The following is a 23,568-nucleotide window of genomic DNA, read 5'->3' as shown; positions in this document are numbered from 1 at the left end:
ACTCTTCAGACAAAGAGTCTGACATGGATAAACCCAAAAATTATGTGAAAACCTGCAGGTCCTTCAAATTAGTTTTCACAACAGCCTGTGGCATGCTTAAAGGAAACCTCACACTGGACAGGCTTCCCAGCTCACTAATAATTAACCACGGTTTAACAAAATATCTTGTTGTAATAAATATGCAAAGCCTCATGTCAGTCCAATTTCTTTCGTAACAAAAATCCAGTTCTGTTCTCTGACAGGTAGAAGACTGACAACTGGTCTCCCACCCAGAGTTAAAATGGAAAATGCCTGTCTCTCCTCCTGGCACTCTGCACACTTGTTTCATTCCAAGGGATTATAGCCTTGGAGACTTGGTGTTCCCAACAGCTGAAGCCCTGTGCCAGTCACTCTGTCCACATGGTCCTGCTGTGGATCCAAACCTGACTTCTGAAGGAACCTGAGGCCACTCTGTTTGAACCCCAGAACTGGTACCTGCAGTTACTAATCACAGCTTCACTTTGCCCACCGATTCCCAGACCATGGCCAGGACCAGCTTAGGTCCTACAGTGGCAGAGCTACAGGAAGAGAATTCCACAGGTGGGACCATGAAGATCCCATGATCTCTATTTTAGAACCTTTTAGGAGTGCCTGACCATATTTTTCTAAGGATAAGTGTATTCTCACTGGGTACATAGTCCTAGTAACATAAAGGAAACAAAAAAAACCCTCTTTGGTTCTTAAATTTGTTCCACACCTTAGAACAGAGTCTCTGAGCCGGCTCTCAACTTCATTTTTGGTAAACTTTAACAAAGGTTGGTGGCAAAGCTGTTTTATGGGCATGTGACACAATTAAGCAGGTCATTTTGCAAGCACTGGAACTTACCCTGTCTTAGATTCTTTGCTGTGTAGTAATACAGCTAAGCTCACACTACGATGGATAAACAGGGAATGTAAATTTGTCTGCGCACCTATTTTCATGAAGCCTGCGGAAAACTAGCTTTGAACTCTTTCTGCTCTGTCAAATTTAATCAAAAGCAGCCAAGAAGTTCAAAATGTCTTGAGTGTCAGTAGAGAGAGGTTGACAGAAAGGATTACTGTGCAGGAAAACCCAGTGAAAAGTACGTTCTCTCGCCAAAAACATTCTGTCAGCTCATTGCAGAGTTATGTATTTAATAGGTCATACAGTAACACACTTGGCAGATGAAAGCATATAAATTATTTGACTGGGATCTTTGTCTTCTCAACTAGCTATCCCCAGATGATTACATTCTGTTAGCAGAGCCACCATGGGCAGTTTTAGGATTCAGACTTCTTCCCATCCTTGGCTCTGCTCAGAACTTCCGTCTCACTTCTTGCTCCTGGTCAGCTCCTACGAGAGTTCTCACCAGCCAGCAGAGGCTGTGAAAATGAGAAATAGGACAGCAAGTCGTAGTAACTCCGCCTTGTGTGCTCCCCTCTCTCCTACAGCTTTCACAGGCTCCTCTGGCTGCGGCTGCTGCCTCCCCAGCCGAGCCGATGACAGCGGTCAGATGAGCTGGAGGCGGCTCTGGGAAACAGGAAACCAGCTGGATACGCAGGCAACGGGAATGGAAGCAGCTACCAGGGAGGCTCACAGCTTTCCCCCATGGATCTCCTCACACAAGAGCTGTGTTGCCACAAAAGCTCTTCAGACCTGCACAGCTTCAGCCTCTGTGGGGCACCAGGCAAGTAAAGGTACTTTGCACATCAGATGCCATACATTAGACCAACCAACCAGTACATTGGTTTAGCTCCAGAATTGATGCTAAACCAATTATATGTAAGTGAAAATGAAATAAGTTCTCCTTTGAGTATATGCAGAAGTTTTAAATAGCTACAAATCACACCCTTCCTCCAATACCTTCACTGCGTTCCCAAAACATTTCAACAGCATAAACTGTTTATACTTCAGAGGCAAGTGCATACAATAGGTACAAAGCTTGTTTTCAGTGCAGTAGAGAAATAATTACCCTGAACTTTTTACCTCCCACCCACAATTCCTCCCCAAAAGAAACAATTGCAAGGCTCAACAGTGATTTAGCTGAATGTTGACACTGGGATTCAACAACTTCATATAGTGCTCATATAAAACAGTTCTTATGCATCCTCAATGACCAACAAAACTGAGAGCAGCAAAAAAACCAATAAAAGGAACTTGCAACTTCCTAGTGCTGGAGCAGTTCAACCTGCATACCTCATGAATGCTTTGGGGGGAAAAAAAGGGTAAAGTTCTCCAATGGAGAGATTTGTAACAAAAATAGAGAATTTTCACACCTACAACACCTAGTTGAACCAAACTGCCTTAGGATAACTGATTAACAGACCTATTATTTATTAAGTGAACTTGACACAAGATTTGTGTTTCAGCTTCAGCTTTAAGACTTCAATTCAGTTTTCTACATCTGGCACTGAATCTTTCAGGAAGACTAGGACTCACAGTCACAACACTGCCACTGATATCTGGCCCTAGTGCAGGAATACATCACTGCTCTAGAGAACAATTCATCAGGTGCTATTGTCCAGCAGAAAGCACAGATATTCTTAGAAACTTTACTGAAATACAGTCAAAGGCAAGAAAAACAGCATGATATTGGTATTAATTGGGTAGAAATTCTTACGCTCTGCTCTTCTTGTCAGGGAATAAACAGATGTTTGTACAGAAGGACACTGCAGTGGAGGGGTGGAAAGTCATCCAGAATCCATTAATTTCAGTGTAAAATTAAACATCCACTCCAGGCTCTAAATAGCTATTCAAGGAAGCAAAGTAGTAGACTTGGATCACAAAAACAAGTTAAAAAAAGCAACAGCTCTGTGGGGGCATTTATCCCATAATTTTTTGTTTTTACCTAAAGACTCAGTGTCACAAAATGCTTGTGGCTCTGCAAATGAAAACCCACATTTGACTTCTTACAGGCAAGAAACCATGTTCATTGAGTTTACATATAAAAATATAGCTACACTCTCCAGAAGAAATTAACCTGCAAATAGAACTGAAAAGAAAAATACAGCTTCTTAGTCTTCAGTGCACAGAATTGTTCACATAGATCCTGAATCAACTTATTCTATCCCACACCCTCAGGGACCTCACAGCTCTGCGAGACATTATTTCAGCCTACATTTTATGAACGTTATCAACAGACCCTCAAAGAATTTGCTTCTCAATCCCTCTCTACACGGTGCTCTTGCTTGTTCACTTTCTCAAAAGAGTGAGCCCCAAAATACTGTGATTTAAAGGGATCAGATTAACCCAAATAAAATAATGGTGAGGTGGGAATAGTTGGCAAGTATACAAATGCAATATGAATCATCTTTTTCTTCTGTAAAAGCTGATTCTTGGAAGTCTGACTTGGCAAAAGCACATCTAGTATTCATTTGTGCCTTTTTGTGCAGCTGTTGGAAGGAACTCATGGCACTACCTGTGATTACATTAAATGTGAAGAAAAACAGACCAGACCTAATTGGGCAAAATCCACAGTCAAACATCTTAAATCCAAAGTCTTAAATTTGAGATAAAATAGCTGTTGTCATCTTTGCAGTTTTTTATCAAAATACTTCCCATTTCTGAATTAAAGGACCTTCTCTCACTGATAAACAGTAAGTATTTCACACTTTTTAGCTTCTGTGGCCTCTGGAGCAAGCCAGTTTCTGGTTTCATTTTATTCTCAGGGCGGGGACAACTCCTTTCACAAAAGAAAACCAAAACAAATTAAGAAATACCTACAGCTGTTCTAAAGACAAAAGGCCACATTTTGCCTCTCGTGTCAAGTTATAAAGTACAAATTGAGTATAACTGCTTATGTCAAAACTTAGGGATTACATCTTCTTCTCTGGCAAGAAGATCAAGATGTTTTTAGCTTTTTCTTTTCTTTTCTTTAAAAGCTGGCATCCCACAGTGAATGATCCGAGTTTTTATCACTAATTCAAACAGTCATACTCTATTTCCTACAGTAAATTTCTTCAGATTCTCTTTCCAGAGTTCTTCCTTATCTATTTATTCACCAAGAAAATGCTTGAGATTTGCCAAAACCAACATGATTGGTGTTGTTCTTTTTGGTAACACTACCAAAATGTTAAGAAGAGACAAGCAACCCTTTTATTTTGTTTCTCCTATCCTGGTGGCATAGAATAAAGCCACTCATTTTGAGCAAAGGAAACAGTTTTGGGTATTCTATAAAAATAGTGTGAAGGGCAAGAAGTCTCAGAAAAAAAAAAATCAAATTATTTAGGTGTACATACAGAAGGTCAGTTGGTGAAAAGAGGTAAAACCTGCCTTCTTCCTAGAAGAAAGCCCACCTTCAATAAAAGTCATTAAATACCTGACCACATAGAACAATTTAGGATTCCTAAAATTGAATCTGAATGGCCATTTACAACTCAGTAACAGTTTGGATCAGTGCATGTTTGCACACTTAAATGCACACTTTTGCTTAGTTGTGTCCAGGGATGTCCAGAGCCCCGGGGCAAAGAGAATGGAGAGAACTCCCATCCCGGGACCTTATTCCCAAGTTCTATCCTACACACCCTGTCTCAGTCTGGCTCTCAGTACACAGCAGAATTTTTTTTTCTCTGCTGGTTCACTTTGGGATGCCTGAATTCAAACTGACTGTTGAGATAAAGGGAGAAAGAAAGATGCAAGCCCCCCTCCCTACCCTCAGCTCTGGGATTTTCCTACTTCTTTTGGGTTGCAGTTACCTAGAAGGTTCCTCAGCTGCATCACATCCACTGTGTTTGTCACTTATGGGGCAGTGAAAGCACCCCACGATTGTCAGACCCATTTACATTTGCTTCAGACACGAGTTAAACATAACGAGCAAAGCAAGTCTGTTCTTGCCATGTGGAAGTTTAAGTTCTTTAGGGTTTGCAATAGGCTTCCCAAACACACAAAAACCAGGGCTATATCTGACACCAGTTTCTTTGAAGGCATCTCAGAATACTCTGTCCAGGGAGTGGAAAACTATCACAATGTGCAGGTAAAATCTCCCACCTTACTTTCCACATTCTCCTTATCACAGCAGAAACTCCTCGAGTTTCACATTTCAAATAAATCTGAGTGTTAGGTTAAATGATGTAGAACAGCTCTCTGAAAACAGCACCTCGTTCTTTGATGGGGAAACTCCAGGGTTCCTTTACACCTAGAACAGCTGGATGGGCATAGGGAGGGAAGGATGAAAGAGGAACAAACATACTCAGGTCTGGTTGGAGAAAAGATATCAAACCAAAACAATCCACAGTGTTCAGCTTTGCAATGACTTCACTGCATCTTCCATGTGATACACTCTAAGCATCAACTTTACAACAGTTCTGATGGTTTGGCACTTTCCAACACATTGCAGTCGGTGATTATGTATACCAATATGGCTTTCAGAAGCAAAACATTTATCACTCATTGAGAAAAAATGGGAAGCAAAACTTATTTTCCTCCTGTTCTCAATATTCCATCTATTTCTAACTTACAGTGCTTTGACCTGAGTTTTCATTAGCACCAGGAAATAGATTGTTTAGTCAAATGTGATGCTTCCTTCTCCCTTCTCATTGCTTCAGGATAGCTGTTACACAGCTAATTCTGAAGCTAATAATCATGTGTATCTGGCTTATGTACATGTGCTGCACTGACAGTTCTCCAGGGTCACACCATTTTTAAAAATTCAAGTTTTTGAGGACTAAAAAAAATATTCTGTTCCCTCCCCTAAAACCCCAACCTTTCTCAGTCAAAAACAAAGCCCATCTGCTAATTCTGAAATGGTTCGACGTGGCTGACAACACATCCCAAAACTCAACCAGCTGCATTTTAAGTTTTGTAGGGCAAGAAAGAATGTGTAAAAAAAAAAAAAAAAAAAGAAAAAAGAAAAATACTCTGCATCACATTTTCATAGGCAGTGGCATTTAGAACTGCCTTACATTGCAAGATGCTTGCTTGGGGGAAAAGCATTGCTATTGCCACTATTGCACGTGATCAAAAATTAAAAAGTAATCTAAACATCTTGTTTCAACAACAACGTATCACAATGAATAGATCGACAGCAAAAGATCATTAAATTAAGTCTCATCTCACACACATGTTAGCTACTGTTTTAAACTTATGACAAACAGAAGAAAATCCCATTATGTCATAAATGTTAAGAGACCAAGTCACACCTAAAAATAGCATAATGTCTTTAAAGGGCTCAAAAGACTGTGACAAGTCCCTAAAGATCCAGTGAAGGGTGAGGGTGACCAGATGCCATCTGGACAATGTGGTCATGGTCAAACACATGTCAGGAGACCAAGGCCCAGCACATGAGCAGGACTTAAACATGAGAGACTGTCTTCAGCTACACTTGTGCTCACAAGTCTGACCTTTTCCCTGCCTGCTCTAGTTCTCCACCTTCCTCACGTGAGCCAAACCCTGCTTGCTTCCCCTGCACCCTGTTTTATGATACCAACTTTGCAATTTCCCAGTCTTCAGCTCTGTTTCTAACCATGCTCTTGCCTGACCATTTAACAGGTGCAATTCCTTCAGCACTCCATTTCCTTCCCTACACCCTCCCATGCCTGTGGAGGGCTCTTCCCAGCCCTAACCAGTTTGGCATGAGCAGCCACACACCAGTCAAAGCTCTCTGTAGGCACCTAAAGAGACATTGCTAGAGATGACAGGTCCTCAGTTACAGAAATCAGCTGAATGCAGAGACCCACAGGCTGTCCCTGGGAACACCTTGGCTTTGAGAAGCGTTGGTGCCTCTATGACAGCACAGGACACCAGTTGTTAAGTCAGTTCAAAACTGATCTCTTCCTAAATGCCACATGTTAAGACAACCCCTGATCAGAGGAATGCACGGTGCACAGACACCACCTCAGCTCACTCTCAGCTATCAGGCCAGGCAGAGTGATGAGCTTAGCACTAAGAATAAGGCCTGCACTAACCACAATAATCTTCAAAATCCTTCTGAGGAATCAATACAAGAATATGTGACCCAAACATCCAGTGTTCTGTGAAAGAAGCAGCCCAGACTGCCCTGTAATTGTAACAGAGTGAACATTAGAGGATGAACACGGGCTCTTTGCAACCATAAACATCATTGTCTTCAGGCTGGGGTAATTTGTGCTCTGAAGCACTCTGAAGTCATTTGTTTAGAACATAACTGATGCTCAGCATGTCCTAAGACCAGTGGAAAATCTGAGAAAATTAGTGCCGTCCTGGATAGTTTCTAATTCCTACCTAAACTATAAAGGTTCTAAAGGATCCTGAAAGGACTGGGAAAACACATAACATGCCAAAAGCATTTGTTTAAATCTGCTACTCACCAGTAAGTGTTGGTGTGTGAGGAGATAAGCAGTAAGAAGGGCGAGAATACCTAGGACATTTGAAGTTTATACATTTAAAAGATTTCCAAACCAGGAACTGAGTAGAAGTCCCCAGACATTATAAATGTTCTTAATGTAAAGATTTATTTTTACTTGTTCACTTAAATAAGCACGGGAGGAAAAAGCTATTTGTATACAAATGCAAATTAGAGAACTTTCTGCTAGTACTAAAATACGTCATGAAATACACGTTTCTTCAATTTCAAAGTGTTGTACTACAATTAAGAGAAGAATAATATAACAATGTTACCCTCTTCAATTTATTTTTTGTACTGAGCATGCAATTTTCTACTTGGCTAATCATTTAGACATGATTATGAAACAAGAATATACACATCACTGAGTCTCAATTGAAGAGCACAAAGCTCATTTATTACAAGTTAGCCATGTCAAAAAAATGAAAGCAGATAAATGGAGTTTTATAGCTAACTAGCATCAAAACAAGATCACTTTTCACACAGGGTTTTTTTCCCCCCTCCAAGCTGTGGCAGGGGATAGGGAAAGGAAAAAGGAGAAAAATTACTGCAGCCCATTATTTATTTAACAATTGTTATTTAGATTTATTGTTGTTTACAGTAATTGTTATTTAAAAATAAACTACAATATTTTATAATTAATAGCAACCTATGAGTTTGAATACAGATTAAAAACTCCTTATAGCACATTAAGACATACACTAAAAAAGATTAAGCAATGTATTGCTACCTAATTTCTTTGCTCTTAACTGATTTAACGAGTAGTGAAATGAAACAAATCTCTGGGTCCATTTTCAAATTAAACTCATTTTTTACAACTAGCAGGTGTGCAATCTAGTGGCCTTCTCATCTTTAATAAAAGCACCTGCTTTCATTGGATATTCCAATGAGTTTTTCCTCCCAAACTACCATGTATCAGCATACAAAGACCTGTTTAGCGGCACAACTGAAACAGTACAGACCCTGATACTTGGTATAAGGTAAATTAATCATTCACTGGAAGAGTTACTAAAAATAGGAAAGAATACAGTCTTCAAAATGGAAGAGCTTTTATGGTTACCATGATCAGAGCATCACGAAAGTCCAGCCAGTGCTTCAAAGAGATCACTAGTTCAGATGGACAAAGGCCCTGCCAGCGTTCAACAAGCTTTCTGACCCAGACCTATCAGCCACAGGGCAGGTGGGAGCATCTGCCAGGAGAGCAGAGCAGAACAGTGTGACAAACACCCACCCACCCTTGACAGAGGACAGATCACAAACCCAGTGGCTGCCACGGGGGCAGCTCCAGTGACAAACCCAAATAAAACAGCACTTTCCTCCGGGGAAGTGCAAGACACCTATGTACAGAGGAGGTTTTTGGAGGAACCACAAGTCCTAGAGGCACTGTTCAGTGTCTGGCAATAAAAATGCAGCCTCCACTTTTGCTCACCTGGCCCCATGCACTAACTGTGCCGAGAGATGTGCTGTGCATTTCTCCATCATAAATTCTGTCTCCTCATGTCAGGTTGGGTTGCCTCGTTGGTTACACAGGACACGATATTAAATACCAAAAAATGCAGAGACAGACATTTTTGTTGACAAGTGCCAAGAGATAGTCACAGTTAAGAACAGACACGAAGAAATACATTTCAGATGAGGGACTGACAGCATTACTACAACTCACAAAGAGCAGAAAATGTTTCTTCAACACAGATTTTTAAGAAAAATTTTAGGATTTGGGCAAAATCCAATATCAATGCTGTGGATAGTCCTCTTTGGTTTAGCATTCAGAGCAAGACTTCAGAGTACACAGCAGTCTCAGAAAGCACAGAGCTCACTGATGGTAGGAGTCAGGAGTTCCCTATAACACTAATGGGGAAGAGGATCAATATCTCAGAAGAAAAAGGAAACATTCCTTTTCACTGGTACAGTTTGGGGTTTTTTCCTTGGAAGGCAATTCAGTGGGCTTGGGAAAGTAAGACTGCAGCTTACTGCACTAGGACACAAGTATTGCATTTCACTAGAAATTGGGGAATTCCTAGTAAAATAAGTTCTTGGATAGCCTTTCTCCTCCAGGCTTTTTATGAACAGACATTTGAACCTCACAAAATTAGTTTTCAAATGTGGTTTTACACAGAGGAGAACAACATCAAGCAGTGCAAGCTTGTACCATTATCTACCTAATCACTATGAAAAAGAACAATAAATTGATGTTGAAGTAGAAAAGGTTACTGTAGTATCAGTTACCAAGAGACCCACTCCCACACCCATAATCAGCTTTAAAATTTCTATCACTGTCAGCAGGGTTCTGTGCTCCAGCTTTGTTTGGCATGGCTCACTAAATAAAAGACTATTTCTCAATGACTGGTTTTCTGTTCCAGATGAATTGCAGTCACAGCCAAAGGCACTCACAGAAGGAACAGCAACACCTGCATCACAAGCAAAACAGAGCAATAAAGATTCCATGCAACAGCATTTGTATGGGATGGACCTTGACAACACCAGCAGCTGAGCACCTGGGCCCTGACAGAAGTGCTAGGAGAGGACATACTCAGAACTGCTGGAGGTACCACTGATGGACAGGAAAGACTCAGATTAATTCATTTTCTGCCGAGCCTCTCATCTTCCACAGGCCATGCCCCGTGGCAGCCCCCTCCTTCCTTCATCTACACTCCCCAGTATTCCAGGTTGAAACTCCTGCAAGGTGGTTGCCAAAAACACAAGTCAGCAGGACAGAAATGAGCAGCTGGAGCCTAAATTTCAGGAGCCGACATCATTGTGGTAGAAATAATTTGGGTGCTAAGACTTCCTACCAGTGTTACTGCCCTGGCAGTCTGGCCACTTATACTGACTAGTTATCTGCTCCCCACATTTCATGTTTTGGTGACATCTTCTTTCCCAGTTATTATTATGCAAATGTAGAATATTAACTTAATGTGTATGTCTGTATAAATCACTTGTTCTTCTAATTATTTTAACTCCAGAAGTTCCATCAGCTCTGTAAAGTTCTCCTACATTTCAATCTTTTCTCCAATCAGATCTCGAAAAATAGGCACGGCCTTAAAAAAAGTAATAATTATTTCAACCTTTGATACTTCTATCTCTACTTTCCCTGGTCATTATATCACCTAAATTAATATTCCACATTAGAATCATAGAATCACAGCAGGATTGCATTGTTTTGTTTCAGCCAATGAAGTGACATAGAGCAGCAGTCACACATTTTCTTTTCATCTTTTCTCACAGTCATAGTAACATTTATTACTATTTCTTAGGTGTCACACTATCATTATTTTAACAGTATCTGCTACATGCAACTCGTTATAATGTGTGAATACATTTCCAGGAGGGTCAAATTTGTTTGTACATTCTACTTAAAAACACACAGCTTATAATCACTGCTTTCCAAGGTGCTTAAAGTTTGGAGTTCTGCTGAAAACTACTGTATGTAATTTTAACTGACAAAAAGCCTAGCAAGGACTTGGAGTGACTGGTACAGCTGGATGTGCTAAACTTCCATTAGTAACAACTAGCACAGTCAAGAACTAAGGGGTTTTATATAATAAAGCACAAAACAGTTGAGTGGGTTATTTACAGTAGTATAGAAATTTTTTTCAGATACCAGTGTCCTTCATGCAGAAAGCTTAACATGCTTATTGTGCTAAACTGCCAAAATCATCTGCAGTGTGGGGAATTGGCAAAAAAATAAGGAGATGATGAAATTACAGGTGTCTAAGACAATTACTTCTCCTTCCATGGAGCAATCTGAATGGTATTCCTTTTTTGTTGCTTAAATGTCACAATCCAGTTAAACATACCATGTTGCTGACTAAACAAAATTATCACATTTTAGCACCATCCATTACAATATTACTGTGTTTATTAACTATAGGGAAAGCAGGGCATAAAAGAAACATTAACCATAAAATGCACAAGCTTTATGTGTACCTTTTTACACATATTCCTCTTCAGTAAAGATTATCTATACTGAATACGTAAAATGGGTTCTAAGCTTTTTTCTCCCCAGTATCAAACCTTTGTAATAACCGTATTTTGTATATTCCCTCCCAACAGGGAATATATCTGAGCTCAGTATGAGGTTAATGATCTTCTTACATTCCCTTTTTAAGCTACAGATCACTACTGAATATTATATTTTCTTTTGTTCCTGTTTGATCAAAGGAATATTGTTCGACAACACCACATTCTTTGACAAGTTCTTTAGGAAGATGGACACATTAAAGACAAGAGAAAGAGACTGCAAGAAAGATACATGCATTTCATTAGAATTATGGTGATTGGAACAAATACAACATAAAATGAAAAGCCCTTAATCACTTCAAAGGCAAGTTGTTACATACTTGTATCCTGTAACAAGCCATTCTAAACTGCTTATAACAATCCAGTATAATTCTTTTCCAGCACAAAGAACAGTTCACTGGGAAAGCAGTTTAAATTTGGCCAAAAGACATGGTTGTTTCTATCCTGTAAAACCAAAGCTGTCACAGTGAAACTACACCAGTATGAAAGCAAATACAGCACGATCATTAAAGTGGGGAGAAAGAGTCACATAAACAATAGTATTAAAAGTGCCAGTCGGGGACAAGACAGCTTTTAAAAGGCAACTACGTAGAACACTATCTAGAATTATGGGTTCCTGGAGAAAAATTGTTTCTTTAGTTCTACCATAGAATTCCTGATGGGCGCATGAATGTAAATAAAATACAAAAATACTAATATGCCAGTAATGCAATTAATAAATCATAGTTCATAATAATCCTCCAAAATGGGAGCTGGGTTATTGTCCAGATGAGGGACAGAAATATTTGGAAGCACAGTTACAAGCAGCACAAAATTCCACTGTCCCCTCCCACACGAGCCCAAAGGACTGATATCCACAGAGCTGCTGATGGTGATGGAGAGGGGCAGGAGGAATGTTAACAATCTTCCCCTTTTGACCCACATCAGACTAAGATCACAAAGCGACTTTGCAGGGATGGAGTCCACGAAAAGAAACACAGGCCACACACAGAAAGTATGCTGAACTGACACAGACTGATGCATCTGCATTCTTCTCCTCTCCTTTTTTTTTTGGACTTGTTTGATTTATGGTTCAATTAGAACAGTAGACTGTATATCCCATCTTCATATTGAAACTATTGCTGTTTTTCAGGGGACTTGATAAAACAGCCTCATTTAGGACCTACTGACCTTTTTATTGCTAGTCCCAGGCTTTTCCAATCACTAACTCAGATGCAGGTAAACACATCACTGTTTTTTCATACCCTTCCAGAAAGATGCTGTTTCCTTTGAATTTCCCTAGAATGCAGGATTAGCTTCTACATGAGGATGGTTGGAAAGAATACTACTCTTCAGTTGTCACAGTTTCTTAACGTTTGGCTTGCTACCTCTGACTCCTGGGTTTTAAACACCACAGTGCTTATTTATGAAACATTATGTCACAGAAAACAGAGGCAAGTCCCAATCTATTTACATAACACCTTCTGCAGCAGTGAAACCAGGTAGCAAAGCACTTGCCGTGCTCTCTTACTGCTCCCTGCCATAACATTTCAACAGCCCATCTCTCTTGCTATAGCAACAAAACACTTCCCAGAACCATGCTGTGAGCCACACCAAAATGACTAAAGGCTGGAAAAAGTTCAACCTGTATCAATAAAAGGATAAAGCAAAAACTTCAAGAACAAGAGTACCTTACTGAATTAAAAGCCTTCACAGAGTGATAGGAGGAGGGAAGACAATAAACAGGTTTCTTTAGCAAGGGATTGCGAGGATCATCAGAGTACAACAGATTTGATGCACCAAGGGAGGGACAGAGGAAAAAAAAACAAACTGACAAAATAAAAACCAAAGAAAACAAACAAAAACATGGAAGTGAAAGTTTTCTGCTCTGTTTGGGTATTTGGAACTAAGGCATTGGAAGGAGACATTGAAGGTCCAGGTTGAGTTCCCAGCTGAGGACGCAAGCACTAAACCTAAGCCTCAGGTGGAGCCTTGTGAGCTCCATATGCTGCCAATTATAAAAACTGAGCCCCTGCACTGATTGCTGCTGCTCTGCATGGCAAATGTTTAAGAGGTAGACACCATTTAGGAAGTTCTGGCCTTTTCCTTATTCACTCTAACTAGTTTCAAGCAGAGACTCCTATCCCAGAGCAAGGCTGCCTCATGCATTTGCAGAGTCATGACCTGTGAAATTATTTACCTTCTCAGACACATGCATACATGCTCTCCCTGCAGCATTCTGTGAAGAGGAGCAAGCAGAATCAAGATGTAGAGAGGAATACAAAAGGAAAACGGTTCTGCCATCAGAGATTTAAAACATTGAATCACACTTACGGATTGTTCATCTGCACAGTGGCACAAGAAGTCACTACTTTTACTAATTTAAAGCCCAATGAAATTCAAACACAACCTCTTAGTAGCTATTATGCCTAAAATTTTCCACAGCTTCAAGAGGGCAAGTCTGGGTGCATGTAATGTTCTCAGGTGAAGTGTTGTAAGAGGCTGTTAAGAGTATCTTCCATCTTTGACTTCCTTTACCTTACCACACCTTAAAGACAACTTGCTCCACAGTTCTGGGTGATACATGTACCAGTTTATGTACCTCAGATATTACACAAAGGAGTCGTATGAGTAGAGATATGGGGCAATAACACCATTACTGTGCCTTAACTCTAATCTCTGATGATAGTCAATTAGAACTGGCCTAAGATACCTACAAAAACAAGTGAAAACCAAACTCACCAAAATTAAACACACCATGTAGTTTATCTTTTTAACTAAAATACAAAACTCATACTGAGTTCCTTGTTTTTACAGTTGACAATATTTTTTTTTGCCTTTACAGAAGAGCACTGAGGTCACTGGAGGATAAGTAATGAATTATTTCTAAGTTTTGAAAAAGTTACTTAAATTTATTCATTCCTATTGCCTTTTCCTTGAAAGGTTATTGTAAAGTCACTACAGTTCTTTCTGGTTCGGCCAAGTTCATTAACACCCATCACATGATTACTACTATATGTTACTACTGTTACTTTTTAATACTGTGGAATACTTATACCTATAATTGGATGACTCACCTTTAGAAGCCTTTTTTCTCTCCCTGAATACAGCACTGATTGTCAGAGCAGACGACCAGCTGACTCACCTTTTCTGTTAAGTTTCTAATCTTCTATTATACCACAAAGATAAAATTTAAAGAGCATATCACATCACTTGACCTTGCATACATCCCCCTTCCCATGCACAACTCATTCTTTACCTCCTCACCCAACTGCCTCAACAAACACTACACATCAATCCCTAAAACACCTCCAATAAAAGGGTCAGTCCTGCACTACAGAAGTAATCCATTTTTTGGGATTCTTCCACTGCTGAAACAGAAAGCTCCCAAATAAGGGGAAACTTGTTAAGAAACAAGGAAAATCTAAGGACTCAAATTAACTGTCCTCAATAAGCAATACCTGCAGCAGCTGCCCAGGGAGGTGGTGGATTCTCCATCCCTGGAGGTTTTTAAGAAGAGACTGGATGTGGCACTTAGTGCCATGGTCTGGTAACCCCAGTGGTGGTGGATCAAGGGTTGGACTTGATGATCTCAGAGGTCCTTTCCAACCCAGCTGATTCTATGATTCTGCTGCTGACCTCTCCCACAGGCAGAGTGTTGCTTTTCCATTACAAAAGCCTGACTTTAGTGCTTTCAAAACCACCGTGGGTTCACATACAGACCAAATTATCTCAGTGAGAAAAGCTTAAAACTAATTATAATTTTTCAGCATTATCAGATCTGTTCTGTGGTGTGACTGGGAATTCTTTGCACAGTAAGTGCAGCAAATTCAGGATGAATTTTCTTTGACCTAAAGCTGAACAGGTGTTTTGAGGAAACAGAAACTGCTCTGTTGCCCAAGGCTGCACTAAACCATCAGAGTGAGAGAAAAAAAGTCTGAAATTACAGGGTGGAAAAGAGAAATTAAATAAAATCCCTCTCACGTACACACACTAAAAAAAAAAAATGAGGACAAGAAACAGAAAAGCAGATAATCTTTTAAGATAAGACACATGCAACGAAAAACCACAGATTAGTAAGCTGAGGCAAAAACAAGTTAGAGTCATTTGAATACTGTTTCTATGAAAAAGGACGTTTCCCACCAAAGAGGACTTCAGACTTCTGAATTTCAAATTCAGAAGAAAAATGGAGACAGCTGCTTGAACATCTTCCTAGTGTTAAGTAATTCCTCACCACCTACATCATCACCATCATATATGAACAGGCAGAAACTCTGACTCCACAAAAATAATAGCAGAAAAACTTCTCCCCTCCAACTCAGAATATTCTGTGCTCTGTTCTGCTGGTTGTTAGGCCAGAGTGTGGTCATTGATAACCTTGCTGATTTCTGCTTTTTCACAGAGGAAACTAATTGCCATGGGTGCTAGAAAATCCATTTTCCTTTCTTTGAAACACACACACAATATAGTACTAGTAACAACAGCATGCAAAGATCATAAAACTAGCTTACACCAGCATGTCATCTGAAAAATACCTTCATTGATATTGCTTTAAAAGTATTTTCCAAAACAGATACTGTATCACAGTGGTTACAAAACCTAAAATCAAGTCTCCATGAAGACTCTGGTAAGAAACCAGCTCTCATACGATTTTCATTCGCCATCAACTCCTGTCATTGCAGAATGCTACTTAAGTCTCTCCTACTAAAAGGAGCTGTCATCACAACCTGTTTAAGGTACTAACAGCAAGCCAATGCAGAAACTCAGCCAGGTCTTGCTTTAGCACTTGCACACAGGGCAAAAGGAAACCCTCACATTGCAGCTATGCAGGACTCCTTTCATTAGCTCATAACATTTTCTAAGTTGTGATCAGATAGAATCAATAGCACCTACTGATAAAGTCACGATGCATATTTCAGATATTATATGGAAAGTCTGAACAGCTTCTCTCCTGAAGGGCACCAACCTCAGTATGCCCTTGGAGGAGAATAACTTGCTGAATTTTCAGAAGCAACTAAAGGAAATAAGGTACCTTTTGCTCTTCAACAAGTCAGTGGGAACTGAAGTTTAAAATTGATTTAATTGAAGAAATTACAATATAATGAAGTAGCTAATGCTAGGCTCATTTTTGTAGGATATTCCAGGGCAGTGTAGATGGAAGAGCAGCCACTACTCCAAGACTAAACAGAACAGGTTTTGCTCAAGAACCTACTAAAACTGGGCAAGACTCTAAAAGTACACAGCCACTACACGAACAATGAGGCAATGACTGGCACAAGCAGAGCAAGGTGTCTCGGAATTTCACAATCACACTACTAAATATTTTATTGAAGCACTTTTCTTTGCTGTCCTCTTCTTTCTCTTTGGAGTTAAGAGCCTGTCACTGTCTCCACAGCCAGACTGCATCCTGTGGCAAGGGCAGCAGAAACACACAGTGTAAGCTGCTGTTATTTTCTCTGTGTTTTATGTGCACACTGATGTAATTGAACAGCTGAGAGCAAGAGCTATCAGCACCAACCATCAGGCAGTACATGCAAGTTATCAAGAGAGGAGCAGAGTTCTGACATTTCTTAACTCCTAAAGATGGGAGTAACAGTTGAGTTACTCTTTTTCCCTCTCCTCCCTAGATTAAAAAAAAAATAAAAAGAGAAAGCAACATTTTCTTTCCCACTTTTGTCCAGTTTCCCAAGTTTTTCAGCAAAGAAAGGAATGGAATCCAAACTAGCTTTATAGCATAAAAGAGAAAGTATGTTTAAAACTATTTCAAAGGATTTGTTTCAGAAAATTCAAATTTCAAAACTCTCCTTCTTAGACACATCAGCATTGTAAACAGCTATTTGATGCTACCCATGTCAGAACTCAAGCATAAAACCCACAGAAGTACAAAATATTAGCCTCATGCCCCCAGTTCTACACCACTCTGCTTCTCTATTAAAAGCTAACAAGTGCTCCCAGCTGTTTAAAAAAAAAAATAAGAAAAGCTTCTTTGGGCCAAGTCATTGTCAAACTCCCTCAAGAAGCTAATGAAACTTTGCCTGATTAAAGATTGTAAAACCATGCTTTTCTCACAATTAATGCAACATGCCAGGTCTTATTTTGTCATTCCAAGAGCCATACCAGCAGGATCACAAGTCCCATTGTCAACAGCTTATCACAAAACCTAATATATATGGGAAATACACTCCAGACAACATAGAGGGGCCAAAGTAACTTTTAATGGGTAATCAACCACTGGATTAGTACCTCAACAGTTTTTACATGATGTCAAGAGCACTCAATTTTGAGAGTAAGAAGAGAACTCCAAGGACTTGGAGGGGAAGGGGAAAAAAAAAAAGCAAAAGTTAAGTTGATAAAAATATAGGATAAAATTAGAACAAACAGCAGGGGCAGGAATTTGCCCATACTGAACAATTGGCTAGAACTGAGACTCAGATAGTGTGATCTGAGTGTGATCTGCCTGTTACACAGGCAGAGGACTGGGGAGGGGGGTTGTTAGGAGTTTTTAACTGCAGAACTGCCATTTTCCCCAAAGTTTTCAATGACTGAAGAAAATTTACTTTTATTATTGTTTTTCAGAGCAGCTGTGATTGGACTTGTCTTACAGATCACACTTAAAAGCTTATTCAGTGAAATAAGTTTTCTACTTTGACAGTAAATTATTTTTGTTATGTGATAACAACATGGCTTTCATATTTGAACACAGTTTGGGGGTTTTTTTCTTCCCTGCACAACAAGACCAGTCTCCTCTCTCTTCCCACAAACACTCCAGTTTTAATTTAAGTGTCAAGAAGTATAAAAGTCTCTCATTTCTGAAATTCAAAGTCAGATCTCTTACAAGCCATAGACAATCCCCATATTTTCAGTACCTTAAACTGACCAAATATAAACACTCCAGAACAAAACACAGCACTGTCAGTGACCTACAAGCATAATTAACTTCTAGGCATTGACTTTAACAGTACTCATAGTGTTGAGGCCAAGACCTGTCACAACTAAAGAACTAAAACAAGAAAGTGCATTCTACTCTTCCTGTCACTTTTTAAAAGACAAAAACTTGTGAACAAAACATTTTAGAAAACACTGAAGTGAAATAAAGAGCAAACAGCCATCCTAATAATCAACAGCAAAGTAGTATAGGAATATAAAAAACCTTGATTAAGTTATTTTCCTTCTCACATCAGTAACAATTTTGACTCCTTCTGCAAAGCTTGGAAGTTATCTTAGGAAAAATTGTAAATAGAATTTTTTTTTAAGAAAGGAAATCAATTAGCCACACACAGTTATTCACATGAATTTGCAAATTACTGCATTATAACAGATATCATTATCTCCAAAACCAAGCACGTAGCCAATAAGTTAGTATCTTGAAAAGCTGAAAGAGGTGATAGTTTTTTCAGTAATAAAAATCCCCAACATCCTCCTCTGGCAAGAGAGCAAAAGCGTACAATAGCACAGTATCAACTGTAACAGAATCAAGCAACGAGCATTAGTAAATTCCCACAGAAATCAGAGCGAGATTTATGGTGGCAGAAGAGATTTTTGTAAGGAACTCACTAAAAACACTGAACGTTAACAGTATGTCACAAGCCGAGCATCTTACACACCACCACACAAAAACACACTCTGACAGTTTAGAGCTTGACCCAACACTCTTCCCAAAGCAATGGGAAATTCTCTACTCTTGACTGAAGGATCAGAGTCCAGAGAGGACAAATTTGAGCCTCCCCACTAGTTCTAAGGTTACTCCAAGCCTAAGATGTAACATGCACAACTTGGAGATTCATAAAATCACCTTCCTTAAGAACTCAACAATTCCAACCCAGGTAGGTTCCAAGCCTTTCAGAGAATAAGTCTGCAAGCTGCCCACTTTGTGGACGCACGAGGTAACATTGTCTCCCTTTATCCTTGAGATGACTGTTGAAAGAAAGGCAAAAATGCCCAGAGCACTGACACCACAGCAAGAAGTGCAGCCTTCATGTTCTAGGAGCTCTCCTTCAAACACAGGGCGCATGAAATGAAGAAGTGCTTGGCAAGGGGAACAGCAGGTTGCTGGGCCAGAACTTAGAGGGCCTGACTGCCAGAGCAGTGATTTATTTCTAGCTGATCAGTCCTCCTGGGGTGTTAATTAACATTCCATTTCAAAGCATGAACACGGGACAGATTTGAGGGAGAAATATGAGAAACAACAATCTACAGTGAGAGAGATAATATTCCATCTTCTCTGTCCAGTTAAGTGTTTCAAGTAGTAGCAAAACCAGTGTTAAAAGGAAGAAAATTTCATGATTTGCAAAATACCAACTTCACCAAAAAAAAAAAAAAAGAACAAAGGATAAAGCTTATTCAGCCTTGATTAATTATAGCTTTAATCTTAAGAGTTTTCAGTTTTAGTTTCAGGAATTCTGGGCATATAGCCCAAAAAAAAAAAAAAAAAAAAAAAAAGGAAGAAAAAAAAAGGTAATTCAGTTATCATACTTTCCCAATCCCTATTCCCAAAACTTACTTCTACTGAGAGAAGTGTCATTTTGCTGGTCGGGCATTGTGTAGTAGACCAAAATGTGCTCTTTCTTTGCCCTGAGAACACAAGTCTTCACAGTTAAAATGGATTATGCCATTTGTGTTCAGCGGGAAGAATGCCGGATCAGTCGGCTCCCTCCTCACACAAGGCAGCATTTGTGAGAGCAATAAACGGAGAGGTCACATCAAATACCTACGGGACACAGACCATGGCAGCAAAGCTCCTTCACCTGACCCTGTGGCCTAGGTCTAACCACGGCAGGGGAGGGAGGACCAGGGAGAAAAACAACTCCTGTGGCCGCTTGTGCCGTGGTGAAATGAAGCCTTCAACAGCATCTTCTCCGTACCCGCCCTGCTGCAGGCGAAAGCGACGCCGAAGGTGGTTTGCTGCGGACGCCCCTTCGCAGCCCCACAAGTACCCAGGTGTGAGCCCTCACCGCGCCCAGCAGCGACCCGCACACCCGGGTGCGGTGCCAGGCAGGCACGGCGGAGCCTCAGCCTCCGTCCCGCGAGCACATCGCTGCTTCACGACCGAGGTGTGAAACACCCGCAAGGCAGACACGCGAAGCGCATGCCACGCACCAGCGCCTCGAACCGCCTCATTCCCGGCACGGAGGGGAGGTGTTAGCGTGGGGTCGCGTGTTGTTTTGGGAGACGTTTCTGCCATCGGGAAGGGCAGAGCAGCGCGGCTCTCCCGGCCGAGCAGGGGCTGGGAAAGGCGCTCCTGGCTCCAGCCCTGGGGCCGGGGGGCAGAACCGCCCCGCTCCCCTCCAGACGGGCCGCCGTCGGGGCCGCCGCTCGCAGCCCGGGAGCGGCGAGGAGGAGGAGGGAGAGAAAAGGAAGAAAAGCAGAAGGAGCTGCCGGCACCGCGCCCCCGCTGTCCCCCCGCCCGAGGGCTGCGCACTCACCTGGTCCCTGCCGGCCCGTCCCGCGGGACGCGAGGAGGAGGAGGAGGAGGAAGAGGAGGAGGAGGCCATGTTGCAGCGCTCCCGGGCTCCGCTCCTCACCTCTCCCAGCCGTCCCGGGCTCGCCCCCACCGGCGGGCGGTCCTGTCCCGCTCCGCCGCCGCCCCCGCAGGTGGAGCCGATCCCAGCGGGGCCGCTCCTCCCGCGGCGGGCCGGGCGCGCTCGGCCCCGTCCCGCCCTGCGGCTGGAGCCGGGAGCTCCGGAGGTGCCACAAGGCGGGGGCAGCGCCTCGAGGTCCGCCCCGCTGGAAAACCGGGAGGGCGGCTGCTACCGGAGGGATCCAGAGGGCCGGGGAGCCCCCCCAGACACCTGCCCCGCGGCTCACCTGGACACGGCGGGCTACGGGCGGCCGCGGCCGCTCCGCTCTGCTCTGCCCGCGGAGGATGCGGGGCGGGGAGCGCAGCTGAAGTTTGTTAAACAAAACTAGAGAAGCCGACCCAGTCCTCTCACTGGGCGCCTGAGAATTCCGTGCCGCAGTGAAAGGCTTCCCGCTGGCCTTCCATCATGAGTACTACAGGTGTAGTGTGTTTACTGTAATGCAAATTCAAAATCGCTCACACGTGGGGAGCAGCGGGAGGATGGACATAGGGAGCTGCTCCCGTGGATAGCTATTAGCTGATACTCCCTGAGCCTGGGCGTGAGTCAGTGCCCGATTTTCTCCCCCAGCCCCAGCTGAGGGCTGTGCAAACATCACACGTTAACTGCTGTGTTGGCCAAACCAGCAATTAATTCTGATTGTACTTTTCCTTAGTTTAAAAAACACTTTAATTAATCTCAGTAAAGGGTGTTTTATCACAGCGCTTGAAATTGTGAAAGTATTGTAAAACCAATTAAGATGGGTTAGTTTTGACTTAAATTACTTTATCCCATCACCTTACTTTTTCTTTCCTCTCACAGATCTGTTTTGGTGCATCAGCCTATTTTCCTGTTTTAATTAGAACTTGATTTGCCCATTAGCAGTGGTGAAACACACAAAAAAATGCTATTAAGCACTAATTTACCTAGAAATATTGCTGATAACAGCTTAATCCAGTTACTTATCCTGTCATAGGCCTTAGTGCTGTACTTGCAATTTACAAAGCACCTACCCAGCTGTATAAACTGTCTATAGGTGTTTATACATCCTTAGATACTGTGTAACTAATTGCTTATCCCTCCCTCTCTAATGTGTAAACTTTTTTCTTTGTGTATAGAGCCAAATAAAAATATTTAACCAAAGGCCTTGGCTGTATGGAGAAGGTAATTCCTCAGAATGTTTTTATCCCTCTTGTTTTGGATGTGACTCATTTCCTCAGCCCACTCAGGGAAAAAAGGATCACGATAGCAAAAAGCAAGCGTGAAGCAAGGCTGGTCATGTTCACTGATGAGCAGTGGCAATTAGCAGCTCTGTGGCTGGGTCACACACTATTTTTATACAACTCCTGTACCACACAATCACTGCATACCACCTTCCATCACTCTTTGGGGAGGAAAATTATAAAGACTTAAATGGAATTTGAAGATTGTAAAAGAAAATAGCACCTTAAGGAAAAAAAATTAATTTTTTACTTGAAACGAAAAGTGTGTTTTAAGTCTATACTCTTACAATTAATGGGAAGAGGAATTTTTAAACAAATTCAAGTGTAATGTGTACATGTAAATCCAGATTTCATTTCCACAGGCTTACATACCTCACTTGTCTCATTTACACTCCCACCTGAAAGACTATAGCTTCTCTTTTGGCAGCTGGAATGATACCTGGAGGGAAGGAAAAGTTAACTTCCCTTACTTCAGGAAAGGTTTCAATTCAGGCTTTCCTGACAGAAGTTTAGAATTTAAATGTGCTGTTGCAGTGCATTTGATCTGATCAAGCACAGTAACAGGTGGTTGTTGTAAGACAAAAAAGGATAAACAGGTAAAACCTGAGGCAAGTGGAAAATAAGAGTATAGTTGTATAGAAATGAAACAGCTATACCAGGAAACAGATTTTTGGTGTAACTGTATCCATGTGAGGAAGGTTGCTGATAGAGTTATATTGCCATACTGACAGGGCCTGACATTTGTACTCGGCCTCGGGGATTGGGGCTGTCATGGTTTGAGATAGTCCCGAAATCCAATTCCCTAGCTCCATTCCCCCCTCCAAATCTCAACCTAATGTGAGATGGGTTTTTCCAGACAAAACACACCAGACTCAAAGTGGGGGGAAAGGGAATATATTACAATGACTGTACAAATAAATACCATATCACATTATACACATGATCACAACTATCTCTACCATGACATATGTATTTACAATGGACCAGATCTCTTCTCCCCTCCAAATAAAAGTCCAGGAGGGAAAGAAGGACAGATCCCTTCCAGTTCTTAAGCAGCAGCTCCTCTTCTGTCCTCCATGCAGCAGTAACTGGGTTGTTGTAGCTGGATCTCTGTTCAACATACACAAGGGGGTCTCCAAGCCCCTCGGCTCTCCTTCGGTCCAAGCGAAGGCCTCACCTGTGGACTGCCAGCAGGGACAAGACTCGCATCACCACAGGCATATCACGAAATGCAGGGGCATCTTCGTGAAAGTCCCTTCCTCAGGGGATTCAAATTCCCGTTTGCAGAGCTCCGTGCTCTGTCTCCAGGCAGCGGGGGGGGCGAAGCCCTCCTCCGCATTCCTTTGGCTGTCCTGGTCCAGCTTCAGGACGCCTTTGAGCTTCTCAGCTCCTCTCTGTAAGTGCTGTAGCACTCCAAGGCTCTTTCAAGTAAGAGTCCATCATCTTCCTCCTTCCAGGAGGTCTCAAAGGAGTTTT

At 41.5% G+C, this 23,568-nt stretch overlaps 1 protein-coding gene across 2 annotated transcripts in view; it reads right to left on the bottom strand.

Moving 5' to 3' along the window:
- The window catches only part of ANK3 (ankyrin 3), a 365,805-nt gene extending 344,791 nt beyond the window's left edge, over nt 1-21,014 (bottom strand). For both annotated transcript variants that reach the window (XM_064662384.1, XM_064662403.1), the window contains exon 1: nt 20,738-21,014. In XM_064662384.1, coding sequence (XP_064518454.1) covers nt 20,738-20,806 — 69 coding nt within the window. In that variant the 5' untranslated portion in view covers nt 20,807-21,014. The remainder of the gene's footprint in view (nt 1-20,737) is intronic.
- Nucleotides 21,015-23,568: the final 2,554 nt, after the last annotated feature.

This window comes from Pseudopipra pipra, chromosome 8, assembly GCF_036250125.1.
Source record: "Pseudopipra pipra isolate bDixPip1 chromosome 8, bDixPip1.hap1, whole genome shotgun sequence".
Taxonomy (NCBI): Eukaryota; Metazoa; Chordata; class Aves; order Passeriformes; family Pipridae; genus Pseudopipra; species Pseudopipra pipra.
Note: the sequence above shows the minus strand (reverse complement) of the source record. Positions and strands in the feature narration are given on the sequence as shown.